Source organism: Diadema antillarum, unplaced genomic scaffold (assembly GCF_040938485.1).
Source record: "Diadema antillarum isolate AM-2024a unplaced genomic scaffold, OU_Dant_1.0 seq00001208_RagTag, whole genome shotgun sequence".
NCBI classification, from domain to species: Eukaryota; Metazoa; Echinodermata; class Echinoidea; order Diadematoida; family Diadematidae; genus Diadema; species Diadema antillarum.
In genome coordinates, this window is record NW_027272001.1 from 207,127 (window position 1) to 226,031 (window position 18,905).

The 18,905-nt window shown below is 36.9% G+C and overlaps 1 protein-coding gene across 1 annotated transcript in view; it reads left to right on the forward strand.

The window, feature by feature from the left end:
* The first annotated feature begins 12,822 nt into the window (after positions 1-12,822).
* The window catches only part of LOC139744773 (transcription factor Dp-1-like), a 63,270-nt gene continuing 57,187 nt past the window's right edge, over positions 12,823-18,905 (forward strand). The window contains exon 1 of the mRNA XM_071655194.1: positions 12,823-13,016. Within this exon, the coding sequence (XP_071511295.1) occupies positions 12,968-13,016 (49 nt within the window). The 5' untranslated portion in view covers positions 12,823-12,967. The remainder of the gene's footprint in view (positions 13,017-18,905) is intronic.

Below are 18,905 nucleotides of genomic sequence, written 5' to 3' on the forward strand. Positions count from 1 at the left end.
ATGACTACTGCACGAAACCTATTTCGAGGGCAGTACTGACAGAGGATAGCATACTTTAGAATCATATTTCCATAAAGTTTACACAGTGGGCTTTAGAAAAAAGACATATATCTAAACTGAAACATAACTAGAGAATAAATAAGTGATTTGTACTTACATGTATGCTTTCCACGAAAAGCACAATTGAAGGCACGAGAGTTTCGTGCAAAGTAACGCGAGGCAAACATGTGTATCAACGAGCTGACAGACCCTCAGGGAAGAATAGTTTGTATCGAAGTCTTAAAATGTATTCCGAAATACTTTCTATGCAACATCAGGGTGTAGTCCCACGCACAAGTTATTTTGGGGGGTTTATTGTACTCATGTAGGATTGTTGCATCATACGAGGATGGTTAGTAGGAGGGTGGCTTGGCATGTTCACTCACATAGTATCCACATAGGGCCTACTGGGTGAATGGTACTTGAAATCACATGAAACACTTTCTTACAGCACCAGAACGATTTATGTCATCACCACCACCATACATTAATCAAAGATTGACATTTATTCCCCCCCCCCCCCCAAAAAAAAAAAAAAAAAAAAACTCCAAAAACTAAAAACAAAAACAAAACAAAACAGGACAGAAAAAAAATCAAGCTCTGTGCCAAATTTGGTCTCTATATTTTATTAATGTGCTCTCTTTTTTTTTTTTCTTCTTGAAAATAGTTTTCACTTTCCATAGTTTGAACCCATCAAAACTAAAATGTCTGGCAACTGCATAGTTGGCCGTCAACCAATATTTCATATTCAGCTGTGTGATGTAGACTTTTCTGCACCTAGCTATCCCGACACTTTGTTGGACTAAAGCAAATGATGGTCATATCCTGGTGAAAGGGAGGACTGTCTGTCAGAGGCATTGATAAGAGCCAGAGATGTAATTTTGGGAAGCATGTGCTCCAGCGTTTACCTCTCGTCTTCAAAGCCATTACCAGGGGACATCTTATGACACAAATCTAAAGGTAAGGCATAGATGAAGAGAGCTAATTAACGAAAACAGAAAAAATCTGGCTAATAACTTTAAATGAGCCTTTAGAACTGAAGGAAAAAACACACGCACACATACACACATGCAACAAAACACTTGTTGATCAAGGTACATTGTTCTATAAACCCATGTCTTTGTAGCGGGTAGGGTACTTTGTCACCAATCAAACTTTGTCTTTTATACCAAGTGCTCAATCAGGAAGGAGAAAGTTTTGAAACTTTCTCTCAAAATTGTGTTTTTCTTTATCAAAATCTAGGTTAAACTTAAACATGTGGTGAGGGCAAATAGTTAGTGATTAAAAGAATCCCCCCTCCCCTACATTCATGTCAACAAGGAAGATAACATGATAGTCAGGGAGTGGTCATTAAGGGAAGTGACCTTGGCTTGGTACCAGTATACATTAGTTCAGCTGCTTTTGACGTAAGACATGCCAGAAATACTTCAAGGAGGAAAACATGACTGTGACGAGTTCGTGGTGTCATATGTCGCATTTGAAAAAAAATGTTCTCAAACGCTACATCTGTGCTGCTGTACTGTCACGTGTTCACCGTGTGCATGATGGAAATTTTTTGCTGCTTCTGACTGACTACTGTACTTGTCCTGTGTTTGGATTTACATTTGGACTATCTTTTCATTGTACTTTATTGTCAGGGGGAAAAAATATTGGCAGAGGGCTTTTGAAAGCTTCAGAGAGAACTCTTGACTTACGTGTACATTATTTTGATGGCGTTCATAATGCTTTGCTATGAAACGCTATACAGGGATGAAGAAATTTGAAGGCCAGTTTAGAGTTGACATTTCTGTATGTAATATATAGCAGCCCCTTCTAGATTGAAGTTGGCAGAGTAAATATCAAGGAACCTGTCATTGTGATACAGAACTATGAATGTGAAGTGATTTTTTTTTTCTTTTTAAATATACCGTAAATGTGTGTTTTGTAAAATATTTGTATGTTTATCAGATTTGGGAAGACGAAGGTTACTTGTTACTTCACAATATTACATCCAGAGGCTCTCTTATTGTGGTCAGAAATTTTTGTGCAGAACGATGTGCCGTTTATTCTTTTAGCAGTTTACAACATAGTCTAGAGAGCTAGCGTTGGTAAGTGCTATGCATTAGGGGATTACCTTACCTCTGTAGTCAATACATACATTTTTTGCAATGACAAATGTATAGATAGACATGACATGTAAATGGTGAACTTATCGCGAGTAAGTGGTTGCAAAGGTTTCGTTACTACTGCTTATGATCAGACAAAGCGCTCGTGTGACGTCACTATGTATTGTCCCTTTTGTCAAAGTGGTAGAAAAGCGTGAGTAATGGTGAGAAATGTTTAGCTATATAGCTTGACCATTCCACACTTGTGATGTACTGTGACTGGTCATTTTTACTACTGGTATTTTATCACCGTGTGTAGCTGTACTGCCCAGTCGTCATGATCTGCCAATGGCTTTTTCAAATGTCTTACATGCCGTGGAGACGCGGTATTTTTAACAATGTCTTGACAATTTTTTTTCTTCACTGTTTATCTTCATGTTTACCGTGAGAAACCTGTTTTGCAAAAAAAAAAAATTACAGGGAAGTATAATGTACAGGATAATATATCTTAAAAGCACTGTAATGTAAAGAAACTTGATTATGCTTTTCATAGGATAATTGAGCAACTGTTGCTACTTGGTTGAATTAGTTACTGAAATTCTATTTCCTGCATATGTATCTTTATGTTTTTATAGGATTTTCTTGCTTATTTTGCCTTGGATTTTATGCTAAAATGTTTCTAGAATTACATTTGTGATTTGTTTTTTTCTTTAAGTGATTTTTTTAAAGTCTTACTGAAATCTGTGTGCTTTCCCTTTTTTGAACATGAATAATAATAATACAAAAAAATGTTATAAACTGTGTGAATATGACATGTACACTGTGTTAATTTAAAAAAAAAAACAGATTAGCAATAGATAACATAGCACAATGTAACTTTCCTGTTTCCACCTGGGTTGTTCCATGGCTTACAAGTGTGAATTGTCCCACTATTTTATCATATTCGGCAAAAGGCGATTTCAAATTTACATGTAATTGAAGCCTCCAATCGCAATTTCTTTTTCCACGCGAATGTGTTCGGTATTCTCAGTTTTGGACAATTGAAACTAAGTCACTTAATATCTTCTCCACGAGGTGACATAATTGTATCAATAGTTTCGTTAGGTGCAGCAATTACCAAGGCGGTTCCTATCAACATTTGCTGTTCTGTAATCAACTTGTTTAGAACTGGATGGATGTCTTTTTTTTTTTCCACAAGTGTCATTCTCGATTTCCATGTAGACGTGATGAAACCGAGAATTACCAGTGCAACTGTGGAGAGTAAGGAGTCGGTTTGAGTCAGTAGGAGCACATAATAATGCTTTGCCGGAAGAACTTTACGTTTTTTAAACCCGTAGCCTAAGCCTTCCAGAATAAAACATGTTTTTGATGTATTGCTCTGTGTTGAGCACAATCAAAAATTGGAAAGAGAGAGGGAGAGATGAAAAAAAAAAAAATTAAATGCCACGTCACGTGTCTTCCAAAGTGAGACTCAAGAATTTGATAAGAATATTTTTGATTGCTATGTGAATTACACAGGGTCCAAACAAGAAGGTTGGTACTCGTCGCCCTTAAGTCTACTTAATTCTAACGAGTTCACCCATACTCCTTTAGAGGAGCAGTCATTCGATTGATCGTTTTTCACCCAGAACTTTTCCCAGGGTGGTGTGGTTCTCAAGGTCATAGGTCACGGCCACTGTGTTGCAGGAATTGCACATGGTTGCTGGATGGAAGAATGGTACAGTGTCACAGTATTATTATTATTGCATTTTTGGAGCAGTCTGCCTAAGCAACTAGGGTCACTTAATATGTCAGCATGTAGGTTTCAGATGTGCTAAAAACACTAAGCAAAATTACCTCATTTAGATTCGAGACGGATTTGACAGTGCCTTTTCTTTGAAGTATATCAGTATAGGTACTACGACTCTCGCAGGTGTAAATATTGTATTAAGAGAAATCCATTTGTGCGGTCTACCACTGTTCCCTGTTGTCAGAAATATCAGTCAAATGTAGCACTTTGTGTCAAAGTACACCCTGTTATCTTCGATTAAATGACTCCATAGGAGAGATTGCAAACAGTCTTGCAAAGCACATGGCATGCGTCAATTCAGATGTGTACAAATGCTGTTACCAGGCATGCATATCGAAGTCAAATCAGTAACAAAGTACATGTTAATGGAGATGATGGATACATGTACGTGTATCTTCATGCTGGATGTAGATTTTTCTAAAAAATGAATGCATATCTGTCTTCTTTTTTTTTCCTTCTTCAAAATACAGAAGTTGAGTAATGACAGTTTTCAGCCTGATGCAGCTTCATTATATGCAGTTAGTTAGCCCTCATATTGGCAACAATTTGATATGACCGCTGACTCCAAAGGTTACATGGAGTAGAAGAGTGAGGGAAACTATAGATATGTATGTTTTGGACACTGAAACGAAATGTAAACTGAGCCAAAGGTCTTCAGAAACCAGAGCTCACAGCCTCACTGGCTGTGGGATACTGACTAAAGATCAGGAGAAGGTTGCAATTATCACAACCAGCCAGCCAATACCCATACGTGTATTAGGATAATTGTAGGCCTACATGGCAGGAAGAAGTTGCCCCGATGCAAATAGGGTACCAAAGTATGATGTCATGGCCATTTATCGCCATGGAAAGTGGTTCTAAACAACCTTACCTGGCCCAATTGTTTATTATACGTGCACTGGGTACCAACCCAAGCTGTAACAAAAGATGGTGACATCATCACTTTGGTGCTCAGTGCTGACAGCAGTGATAGGAAATTATCTGGGCTCAAGTGGGGGAAAGGTGGGGGGGGGGGTGATATCTTTCACTGTCACATAATCGTGGCCTTATTGTCATTTCTGTATACCGCCATCATTGGTCAACATCATCTTGACAGTCGTCACCGCCAGCACTTTTGCTGCTGTCTTCATCATTACAACGGTACAGTGGTTCCCCCTTGTCGTCCATGGCAACCGTGTTTCCGCAAATGCTCAGATGTGGGTGATCTCGTCTGTCGATCATCTCTAAGCATCATTGCCGCGTCGGGTTTTTGATACTCTCTTTCTTCTGTAGATGCAATATATTGAATCTGCTGTTGTTATACTTGTGTTACAGACATGTACCTCAGAACCAGTCTGGTCAATTCTAGTAAATGAACCCAGTCAGCCCTCTAATTTATTACGTCAATGTGGGTCTGATATGGTGGTGCTTAGTATATTTAATGCCAGTATAACCAGTAAAACAGTTATCCGTTTCTCTTTAGAAAAATGTAGTTATGAGTGAAGTAGAAGTGATAAAATGTACATCAGTTACAAGTGTGAACACAGGGATACACCTGAAGGTGTGTTGGTGCAACTGATTTGTTCTACTCCATATTTTTTTTAATTATTATTATTATGACTCTTGTTAGTGATGATGAAGCTGACTTTAAGTCAGTCTTCAGATCACTATTTGGGTTCAGTAAATGCTTATTATGATGAAAACACACACAAAGAAAGGAGAAGGTGCAGACGAATTATGTAGTTTATCACGTTTAATAATAATGATAATAATAATATGGAAAATTTATATAGTGCTTAAGACATACATTTTTCCCATTTTGAATGTTGCATTTGAATTTATTATACCTCTTGGGATGAAAAAGGCATTTTTACTACACGCTGAATAGGAGGAGGAATGAAGTCTAGATCACAGTCTACCGTGTGGACAGGGATCTCGAATGAGGCTCAAATCATTAGCTCTCCACTTTATCAGGAGACTTACTGACTGCTCTGTGGAAAGAATGTGTTCTCATTTAACCATATTCTCTTAATGCAGACCATACGCGAAAGATCCCCCATGTCAGAACTTGAGTACTTGTGAAAATTCTGTTTGTTTTCTTACTGCTGCCGATTCCGTAGTTGCGATTTTAAGCTGTGCAATATCAGATAATCTAATATTCTTAGAAACCGTCAATGCCGAGAGTTTGACCAGATCAGAGCAAAAGAGACGCAAAAACAAAATTGCTGCAGGTAGCAAGATCAGTCATCATAGCTTTGATATTGCTTGCGCAATTTTAGAAAGTCGGACTGCATCTTCAAGTAGCTTCACAAAATAATAATGCTGCTTGATTCTGGACAGTGTCAGAAACATTTATATTGCACAATGGGGCTGGATTTGCGTCATGTCTTTGCACCTATTCCAGAATATTGTTTGGAATGTTGTTGCAACCAGAGGTAAAAAAAAAAACAAGAGGAGGAGAAAATGTTGGTATATAGTTATTTATATCATGGTGACTCCAATACAAACCATGATGGTATGCTATGTAGATCACACCACTACTGGTCTGATTTCATTTTGGTTTGTGAATGGCTTAAAGTTAAAGCTCCTGTATCCATGGACACTGGAAGTACTATCTGTTATTGATACTGTCTTTGGACATCATATTGTCTAGCTTACTTTTGATAATCATGAAGAGCATCAGGATTATGTATGGCAGGCGTTTCCAGTGCAGAGATGCATCTAGTTAACAGAATTTTTTGCTCTCTCTTTTATTCTTTTCTTTTTTTGTCAGTTTCTAATTTTCTGGGTATCATTCTAACAGTAATTAGACCACAGTGTGATATGCAGAGAAGCAACAGTGGCTATGGTAAAACCACTTGTGATTGCAGTACATAAGTTAATGGTTAAGATGTTGAGATGATATAGTATGTGGTAGTTGATTACAAAAAAAAAAGACTAATATACAGCTTTTTAGTATCTAATGAAAATGGGTGAAAAGGTCTGTTGTAGGTTAACAGATTGAGGTATAGGACTGTGTGTTTTTGTGATGTAAAAGTCGAGTGTTAACTTTGGAACGATACCGCAGGAGCTTCAGTGAGTGAGGTTAGCCCCTGTCCTTCTGTCGTAGTTGAGTGGAATATGATATCTACAAGTGTTTGTGCTGTAAGGTTTTAGTAAGTTGACTTCATTAAACAGTGCAAATTGACATGAAAACTTGCTGTGCGTGTGTGTTTTATGGCTTGCTGTGATATGACATTTTAGGGGAAGACTACTGAACTTCAATTTAATATTTCAATTTTTATGAAATATCTATTTTAGGTACATTCTTTTATTAACAGGGGTAGAGGTGTTTGCAAGGTTAAAGGGGATTGAAGTCCTAAAGATAAATGTACATTGAGTGAATACAACAATACAAGTAAAACACATCAGCAAAGATTAACAAAAAGTGGAGAATCCATTTTTTTATTTGATTTGATTTGATTTATTTCTGCTTTCAATGAAATACAAATTGAATACAAATTTCAAAAGCACAAAACAAAAAAGTGCAGTGATTTAAAATGGTAATATAACATTACACAAATAGATAAACATAAGAAACTATATTGAGCAGTATACATAATACAGAAACATGCAATAAGATATATATATACTGTATATAATGTACTATTTTCCAGTAAGTAACAGAGATAATTGAACGTAGGACACCACCATCATGAGCGATTAAGCTTGAAATGAATGGGGCCTCATAAAAAGACTATTCGGCAACAACTCTCTTGACGAAAACTGAGCGATCATGGGTGCAGTGCAATTGCAGGTGTGAGTGCAGAATGCAGTTGAATGAAGAAAAACAGAGATTGAACAAATAACAGTCATTAGCCAACAATTAGATATGACTGTTATTACGGAATGAGGGAAATTCGTGACACGGAATAATTCACCATCACGCGAAAACTTAAAGTTATAACAACTTTATTCCTCCCTCTGAATTCCTCGGACAGCATGGTCCCAGCGTCACTCGAAAATGAGCCATCTTGACTTCACCTGGGCCAAACAGGCCACACCTCCTTTGTATAAAATGCATATTCATGACACTGTATTTAAGTGTAGCTTGTAAGGAATAGATAGTTGAACAAGATTTTCTGTTATCTGGAAGATTATTCCAAATGTCCGGACCGAAATGTTTGATAGATTTGTGTGTCACTAATCATTTGGGATTCAAAAGATAGAAATTTCTACATATACATGTAGGATGCGAGTGGACAGAAGTTTTAAACCTAAGCATGTAGTTAACAGATGATAGAAGTTGATCATGAATATTCTTAAACATAACAACTGCTGCTTGAATAATATTCAAATCAGAAACCTTCAATGTTTTAAGTTTATAAGATAAAGAATCAGTAGGAGCTAAGAAATGCAATCCAGTACAAATACATGTAACTTTCTTTTGTAATTTAAAGATATAATCTATTTTGGTGGAGCCACAGTTTGCCCATACAATATTGCAATAACTTTTATATATATGGGAGAATTAAGGAATTGTATAATAAAAATAAAGTTAGATGAAAGAGGAGAATTTCAGCTTGGAAATGATCCCAATGTTTTTAGAAATGCACGTTATGACATGATACAAATCTTCATTCCAAGTCGAGGTTTTGTCTATACACACTCCCAAATATTTTGAGTTTGTTTTCTTTTCTTATGGTATTTCATTAATCTTGATATGTATCAGCATATCTGTATTATGAAAGCCTTTTTTACATTCAAAGAAAGTTTATTGAACTTTAACCAATTTGATACTTTACCAGATTCAACATTCAAAGTACAATGTATCATTTAAGTCTTTGGGATCTTTATGAGAATATAATACATTATGTATCATCAGCAATATAAAACAAAAGAAAGAAGGGAGGATGTACTAATGATAACATTGACATAGAGAAGGAATGATAGCGGGCCAAAGATGGAGCCTTTAGGAACACCGCATTTGACTAGAAGAGGATCGGAATCAACCCATTAAAAGTAACATACTGTCTTCTATTGGTTAAATAATCTTTAAACCATGAAAATGCTTGACCCCGAATACCATATTAACTGAGTTTAGAGAGTAAATAGCGTGGTCAAGAGTGTCGAAGACCTTACTCAAATCACAGAATATACCTACATGTTCTTTATTAGCAATAACACTTGTGATTGTATCATAAATTTGAATTAATGCTAAATCAGTAGAATAATTCTTCCTGAAACCATATTGATTTGAAATAAGTATATCATGTTTAGAAATTAATTTGAGTAATCTAGGAAAAACTTTTTTCTCAAATTTTGTATATACTAGGCAATAGAGAAATGGGACAATAATTACTAATTTCATGGGGATCATCTTTTTAAATATGGGCTTAACTTTAGCTACTTTTAGCAAATCTGGAAAAACACCTTGTGACAGAGAGAGATTGACTATATAAGCTAATGATTCTGCGAGTGGATAAATGATTTCTTTAAGAAGCGTCATACTTGTTTTGTCAAAGGGGAAACATTTTGAACTATTAAGAGATTGGTTAATGTTAACAATTTCACTGGTATTTGTTAGGTTTAAATAAAAAGACTCAATTTTTGTCAGAGAGATAATCTGTAAAATGAACATGAGTATTAATAATTTTAGTAGCAAGTTCTGGGCCGATATTAATACAAAATGAATTGATTGAATTGGCTTACAAATAAGGATCATTTATTTTTAATACCATTTAATGTGATATTATCCATTGGTTGGGAATCTGACTTTTTCCATAAAAGCTCTTTGATAACTTTCCATTGAAAAGTTATTAATTCTTGAAAGTTTTGGTACAGCAATCACTGGTTGAGAAGACTACTTCTGTTTGTGACATCACCTGTGGAAGACAAAATAAAGAAAATATAATTTAGAATTCCACAAACTCATTTTGATTGAAAAGTACACACCCCCTTAACTTTTTACTGACATAATATATAAATGTTAATGGTAATACTATTCTCTCTGCTTTCTGAAAAAAAAAAGGAAAGTCAAGTGCTCTTTCATTATGTTAGAAAAGTGAAAATGTAATGAATTTTCTTTATTTTCTTTATTTCGATTGTATGTGACATCAAAAAATGTAGTCTTCTCATCCAGCGACGGAGGCATTGAAACTTCAAAAATGCATTACTTGTAAATGGGTTGTCCTATTTTCTTCAAACTTTTGCTGACATGTTCCACTACTTTTGGTTTCATTCTCCCTTAATATCATTTCATAAATAAATTAGCACTTGATACCTGTAAAAATAAAACTCTTGTCATGAAAGTAATACACACACAAATATGCACATAAACTTATTTGGCAGTACAAACACACACACACACACACACACACACACATGCATATGTATATATATATATATATATATATATGAAGAGTTTAAATGTAAAAAAAAGTCTAACCATTCTTATCAACTTGACATATTATTTAAGATTGAAACTGCTGAAAAAAATACATTAAAAAAGTAAAATGAATGTGGTGATTTTATATCCTCAAAAATATTTCTTGTTATGAGAAGTGTGCAATATCTTTGAAGAGATTTCATTTTTCTTCATCCAAAAACATACAAAAATTGAAAATGTCATTTATCTGTTCTTTCATTAAAACACACACACATACTCTCTCTCTCCCTCCCTCTCTCTCTCTCTCTCTCTCTCTCTCTCTCTATATATATATATATATATATATATATATATGAAGAGTTTGTTTGCAAAAACCGATAAGTCCATATTTGCCAAATGGAGATATTTGCGATTAAAGGTCAAGAAAAATAAAGAGAATAATAAGAAAATTTTTGCTTCTTTTGACCATAACTGAAAAAATATACCTCTATATGACGTGGCCAATATATCATTTAAAAGGTATCATTTTGTACTTTATGACAAAGATCGTACTTCAAAATCTTCAAAAATGGACTTATCGGCTTCAAAAATGGACTTATCGGCAAACAAACCCTTCATATATACATATATATATATATATATATATATATATATATATATATATATATATTGTAGTTGTTCCGCGTATTGGCAGTACTAGAAATAGCAATAATAAAGTCACAACAGAGGAATGCAGGGAATGCATTAATAGCCAATCTTGATTTAATGAATTATCCAAATTTTCGAGGAACCTTCCTCTTCTTCAGGGATGACAGTTCCTCGAAAATTCGGATAATTCATTAAATCAAGATTGGCTATTAATGCATTCCTGCATTCCTCTGTTGTGACTTTATTATTGCTATATATATATATACATATACATATACAATATGTGTGTGTCTGTGTATTATTCATTCCTGTATAGATTTAGCAAGAGAAACAAATATCTTATATATTCCACCTCAGAAAATTGCCTGAGCATAAGTAAGCAGTACGTAAAATGAATAAGAAGAAGAAGAAGAAGAAGAAGAAGAAGAAGAAGAAGAAGAAGAAGAAGAAGGAAAACCTACTGGGAAGTTGGCATGTTCATTATGTTTAGTATAAATATCAATTCTATAACAACTCAAAAAATACCTTACAATCCTCTGAACTTGAATGGAATGAGCAGCATCTTAAAGAACGATGGGTTTGAAAAAGGGGTGTGATGCTCATATCCTTGCCTTAAGTTAATGTCAGTGGTAATTATTTGTTGGCAATGTAATTAAAAAAAGATTTTTTTTTTTTCTCTGCACACCTGTTCAGTGTTGCCAAATTCCTAAAGTGATAAGTAGGCCCTATTTTGAACACGGTAATTCATTAGACTATAGCAGATGATGCAAGAACTCAAATTGTTACAGAAACTACTCCCAAAGAAGAAGTGTATCTGTGTCTTTAAAAACTTAAAATAGCATTAATGAATGTATGAAAATGACAACAATGGTGTCGCGTGAATGAAAAAAAAAAGAGGAAAGGGGAATTAGGTGGAAAGAAGGGGGAAGGGTAGAGATACAGGACTTGAATGATAAAGCAGACGTGAGGACGAGGAGATACAAATGGGGAAATTATGTTGACTCAATTGTGCTTGAAGTCCATTTGTTTCACGTTCTTACACAAGATTATGTCTTTCTTTTGAAATTAATTTCATTGTCTTTCGGGCTGAGGATTTCTTTTGCAGATATGTGTTACTCAATACATAAGAACCGCTTTTGGGTCCTCATGATTGTAGAAAGTTGTTCATTTCAAGGACGCAAGTACATTAAGAATTGCGCCCCCTATTGATTGATATTCATTAGTTTGCTCTCCCAGCAGCACCCGGCAGCTATTATCTAAGAATTTTATTCCTCCGGCAGTTTTATCAAACTGCCATGAAATCTGTCGATGAACTGCACGACTGTTTCAACTTTATCTCGTCTTTGTGAATAGCCATGGAAATCGCACAGAAACTATTAACTCACGATCACGCAACATTTCAGAACCCCAAAGTAAATTTGCATATGTAAACAGGGAGTGCGACATTTGTAGCGCAGTGCGCGTGCGTTTGTTTGGGTCATGTGACACGTATTTGACGAATCATGGCTGCTGTTTCTCGGCCACCGCCAAGCTTAGTTTTCTACGGAAAATGACGGAGACCGATGTAATCAGTAATTTTCATCAGAACCATGAAATATTTCAACTCGCCATTGAATGCAACTAACTTTCCCGATATTCGAATTTTACAGATACATACATGTCAAAAATTTACATACACTTTGTTGGAATATTTGCGTTAGTTGCTGACCTGACAGCTCGCCGTTGCGGCCGGGGGCTTTAAATTCTCCATAACAACACACGTAAATGAACGACAGGGAGCTCCGGAGAGAGTGACACGATCGAGTTTTACGTGCGCATTCCATGGGACGCCACCACTCGTACTCGGTCTCAGGCCCGATAGCTTCGAGGCTAACCCTGTATCGGTTGGTGATCAAACCCCATGCAGTTGTCCCATATGCCATACGTACACGTAAACGCCGACCATGTCAGACTACGTAGTATCGTAAGAAAATCACATCGGAAACATCTCGAGACAAAGGGAAAACCAATGACTGTTTCACGGTTCTATTTCTCCAAATCAGCCATTTAGACCCACCAACAATGGATCAATCGGCAACGACTAGTCTAACGAGTATGTGGGTCACGGAAGGTGAGACGATCATCGTCTATTTCATAACAGTTTTCCTTGTGGTTTGTTTTGCTCGAGTGGAATGGAGAGCGGACGTGTGCGGGTGTGAATTCCAAAGTGCTTCCACTTTTCAGAACATGTTGGCTTTCAATACTTAGCTCGCCACGCTCGCAAGCCGTATTTACCTATAGATATCTAATCACATTGTTCCTTCTGACGTGATTTACACTTTTCATGTTCATGTGAATTTCCATATGTAGAAAGCATGGCTCATGCACCTTGATCTGGACTGTGTGTTTAGTGTTACTAGAAAAAGTCTAACGTTTAGTCTAACTTTAGATTACTAAGATTAAGAATCACTCAAAGTCAAACCACAAAACACCAGGCACAATCAATGGTGATCAATGCTGGCACTTTTAAAACTAGTAGCAGGCATATCACCATGTAGGTCTATTTTATTCACACAGATGCAGCCTGTTCGTATTGCTTGTGTAATCCATGGTCTTCTTCTTCTTCTTCTGTCTAAATTCTGCCTCCTTCAATCCTGAAGATTCTTGCAGATTTAAATTTACATGTGTGTGTGTGCGTATCACAAGGGCACCTGGTCTGTTGCTAAAATACTAATACATAGAACACAGTCACAGACTAGAGAGTAACGTTAGCTGTAGATCTATGTATCGGTAGTAAGAATGATCATGTGATGTAGGCCTAATGCCACTTTTAAAGAGGAAGGATCAATGACAATTAATTCAGCATGCTTTCACCTAGACAGAAAGATCCATCTGTCCGGAGGAGTCTTTTATTTTTATTGACGTTATCACTCTCCTCCGTAGACATGAGGGGATCCTTGAAGCCAGACGCAGTCTTCACAGAACATATCCCCGACGACCAGATACAGACCGATCTTTCACCAAGTCCTTGCCCTAATTTATAGTAGGCTAATGTTAATAGTTTATCATGTATCTACCCACACCCACTGAGGTAGGACCTACCTGCCTTATCACTATGAAAGTCTTCCTTTCTAACATTATAGTCTTATAGAGGTTATATTACTACCTCTAATTTCATTGACATCAGTTATTTTTGTGTCACAAAATATTTCGAAACTACAGGTACCTAACCTACAGTACTGTAGTGTGAGGGTAATAGAAATTATTGTTTAGATCAAAGCTGAATAGCCATATGCTGTGCAAGTGAACACTGTTTGTATTGCCACTGCTTTAACCCTTTTGTGTTACTATGCCTTATATATGTATCACCATACATGTCCATGTTGTGTAGATCTCTTTTATTATGGAAGAGTATGTGCTAATTCTTATGTGTGTGTGTGTGCGTGAGGGTGAATAGACCAGTTCGTAATTCCACTTTGAGCATGAGCAGAAAAAGGTCATTTGTACCAACAGGCATTTTGGTTTGTAAATTCACTGCTGAGATAAGCATCTGTGATGCGATGATTATTCATGTAATCCTTATCCAAATGGTGCTTGCCAGCAAATCCACCTGAGAACAAGAATGATATTTTGCAATATGGAAGAAAATGTTAGTAGGCTGTTTCTGCATTCAATACAAAACAATGAAATGGATGCCTGCTAAATTGCCAACTGATGGAGTATTCTGATCACCTGATCTCAACGCAAGTTCATTCTTTGTTTGAACATGACTTCCATAAATTGTGATGTCGGTCAAGCTTATGCATTATGCCGCTTTGAAAACAAGTGAAGTGCCTAACCAACTGAGAAATAAGAAAGGTCATTTGTACCAATGTGTATGTGAACTGATTACGAACTGGCTTATTCATTTATCTAATAGGTGGTATAACAATGCTAGACTGATACACAGTGAATATTGTGCTGTAATGTGGCAGTAAAGAAAAAAAAAAGTATTTCTAATGTACTACAATTGTACATTGCATCCTCTGCTGATAATTGCACCTACTCACACAACCGGGCAATATGGGAAATAAGTTGGCATGATACACTGCAATGGGCCAGTGAGCATAATAACAACTTTATATTCATATGCCAATGATGATCTGTACAGTGAGTCTAACTTTTCGCAAATCAGGGACTTCCAGACAAATATGTGAGTGGTTAAATTTGTGATCGAGGAGTATAGTAATGAATGGGGAAATGCGCACATGTTTATTTATAAGGATCACAGTTGATTTTTATGCATGTTGTTAATTCGGAAATAGCACCCGACTTGTGAAATTCACACACACACACACACACACACACGCACACACAAACGTAATAAGATACACTTGTAGGTCCACTTGCATGGCAGGATAATTTTTGCCTGTGAAGGACAATGTGCTCCTGTATTGTGTCTTGTTCTTGATGTTTACATCTTACATTTATAATTGAGAGATTCCACTTCCAAGCATGTACAAGTGTATTGTATGTGTATGGTGGTAAATTGGTATTAGAATGCGTGTGTTTATTGAGGTTGGAGAGAGAGAACAAGAGAGAGAGAGAGAGGGGGGGGGGGTAGGAAGAGAAAGACAGATCATAGGCAGATAAAAGAATCAACAAATGTAATTCAAATGTCTCCTTTTCTATTAGAAAAGTTAAAGCATTCTCTGCTAGTCATCTCATGATCACGGCTTTGTGTAAGTTAATGCCCCAGTGCTAAGCAGCCAGTACGTATCTTTTCTTGTTAGTCACCAATTTTTATGTAAGCTCTGCTGGCAGTAGCTGTAAGAAAAAGGCCTGCTTCTTATATATTATCATTTGTTGAGTTTTCTTTGATTTGCACATCGTACATGATCTGTTTCATAATTTCATGCAGCATACGTACAAATACAATGTAGTTTGGCCAAACAAATTAGAGTAACCATCCTTCGTACGAAGATTGCATGAGAATTGAAAATCTGTGAGATTGTGCCTTTTGTTTAACTCCTTGGAATGGAATTCTATGCCATGAAGCCAACCCTTGGTAGACACAATGAGCAGATGCCACAGACTGTGTGCTGTGAGCTCCTCAATCACAACATGTGGACAAGCACAATGCAAGACCCACTGCTCCTTGTCATAGTGTGGTAGAGTGGGTGTGTAATGGAAAGGGGATTGGGGCTGCTACAATTGTGCTTACTGTATGTAGGCATTTTTGGCAGTGACCATGAAACAACTGTCTCACGTACAGTGCATTCAAGCTACTTCCTTCCAATAGCTTGATGGGATAATACGCTGTAGGCCTATTGTTAAGTAGGACACATATGTACAAAATGTATGTAGCATAATTGACACAATGTTAGTTATAAAATGATTATTGGAAAGTGCAATGCAGGTTGTTACAAACCCCACTTGCCCAGAGCAAGTGAAACTCACTATTGGGTGAGTTTAACATGATTGGGTACATGCCTAGGAAAAGTATGGGGCCCTTGCCCGAATGCCCATGTTGGCTCGTGGAAGAAATTATGTGTGTAGTACCATGATGGTATCGAGAAACAGGCATGCATTTTACATTAGGTCGTTCAAGCATGCAGAGTATTTGTTGGAGAATATGTAAGGTCTCACATGGAAAATGTATCTTTTTTTTTCTCATTCAGTGCCCTTGAATGATCAGGGTCACTTTATCTCAAAGAAAGTATAAAATTTATCACTCTTTGCGGCATATTGATTGATCTGAATGGTTTGTTTGTTTTTGTTTGAGCAAATAATAAGAGTGAGGTTGACTCTACGAAATGAGAATTGTAGTGGATGTACAATTTTATAGTGTGATGTAAAGATATTTGAAAACAAAGGCCCATTGCTTACTCAAGAAATAATGTGCTTGCTGCACTCTTTAAAAGAGAACTAAATTGGGCATGTGGTGTCACCACTGTATTGTTCTTCGAGTCTTTTGTTGTACTTTCGTGTATGTACGTTGGATTAGTGTCACAGAAGAAAGTGCTTTTCTTGAGCTGGGATTGTAACATACCATAGCCTAGGCTTAAAAGTGTACACTGTATGTGTGTGTGTGTGTTTGTGTGTGTGTCCTTGAAAAGGGAGAAAGCCAGGGCTGAGGGATGATGCCATAGGCTTGGGAAGTGGAAGCAGGGCTGGCAGAAGACTACAGTGTTCACTGTCGTCATTAATTTGCTTCCAAGCTCTCCTGAAAAGTGAGGCTGGTATTCGGGGGCAAACTCTGCAGCTGGTCTGATCTGTCTTTGTCCTGTACAGCCTAGCTGGTCTCTAAGCATCACAAAAGACAATAAGGAACACTTCCTCCGCCTGCCTTGGACTAAGATATTGATGGGATGGCCACATTTTGCATGAATGATGCCTCATACTACCTCAATAAACCATTCTATGTGTAACAGAACAATTTGTTCCCAGTTAGTACCACACAAAGTCTGTTTGTACTTGACAACTTTTTCCTTGTTTTATTCAGTGTTTACATTTTCAATTACAACAGCATCGGGCCTTTGTGGCAATTGCACTTCACTACCTGTAGAGTATGATCAGATCAAATGTGAGCACGTGCTACAACAGTTTGCTGCTGGGTTTGCTTCTTGTAGCCGCAGAGCATTACATGCAGTCATGTGGCTGCTCAGGAGCTCTACATTGTTCACCTTTGATCTGTAGTTCAGTTGCACTGGAGTGCATGCAAACATCTGTGGTGGGGAATTCCACCTTTTGTTTGAAAAAAAGAAAGAGAGTATCATACTAAAAAAAATGATTATCTGAAGAAAGAAATCATATTTTTGTTTTATTAATAGGTAGTATACTGCAGGCCTATATGCCATATATTTCGCGAGTCTAAATTTTCGCGAATCGGAAATTCCCGACGATTTCGCGAGTGGTTGAATTCGCGATCATGGAGTCCTGTACTGAACAAAGAAGTGTACACTATGCGTACGTCACATTCACATCAGGATCAGAGTCAATATTTTCGCGCGTCTTTAATTTCGCGAATAGCACCTGACTCGCAAAATTCGTGAAAATAACACCTCACTAAATATTTGGTGTATACAGTAGGCTATAACGTATCTATTCTTTATAGAGAGATCACTGTCTTGCTTCTGGTTTGTTTTCATCCATTATTCATATATTATTATTATTATTTAGGTGACTATGATTGTCAGAAACAAAGCATTTTTCTTTAAAGCATAGTGATTATGCAGTTACCATTTGCTAAACTTTGTCCTTGTATGATCATCAAAGTCAAAATTGAACTCTAACAACAACAAAAAATCATCCTGTAAGCAGTTAAGGAAAAATATAAAGGATTGAAAGGAATGAAAGAAAGAACGTCAAAACTGCTTCTTCCCCACCCTTACTGCACTTAGACACAATGACAAAGAGGTACACAATTGCACATACACTGTACCTGCCATGTACAGGTGCATGCCTGATCATATTTGACAATAAGGCAGGGCTTGGGGCTGATTTGTGTGTGTGTGAGTGAGTGTGTCTATGTATCAGTATACAGTGCTATTAACTTTTGGCTTTGTTTGTTTTATTTATTTTTTTCATCAAAATAGTGCTACTGTTTGCTTACTCTGTAGGAGGGTTGGAACAATGTTCACGACACTATTGTCAAGTTTTAGTTTAGTCTTTTTATTTTCATTGTACTTATCCCCCCCCCCCCCCACAGTTTCAAAGGGATTTGAGGATGTGGGTATACATTCTATTTCCCATGGATTGTACAGCACATGGCAAGGAATGGAGGCATAGGAATACATGGGGTATTTGTTGGACTGTATCACCAGCATTCCATGTGGAACTACCACTGGACTTGTGTTGTAGAGTTTCTTTGTTGTCAAAACCTGGGTCTGTCCTGCCAAGCCGATCTGAGAGTCTTGAAATTTTGGGGGATCCATGTGGACAAGTCATGCAGCTCGAACAAAGTGATACCAGAAGGAACAAAATGGCTATTGGTAGATGGGGGATAGTGAGGTACCCCTTTCTGGCCAAGTACCCTCCT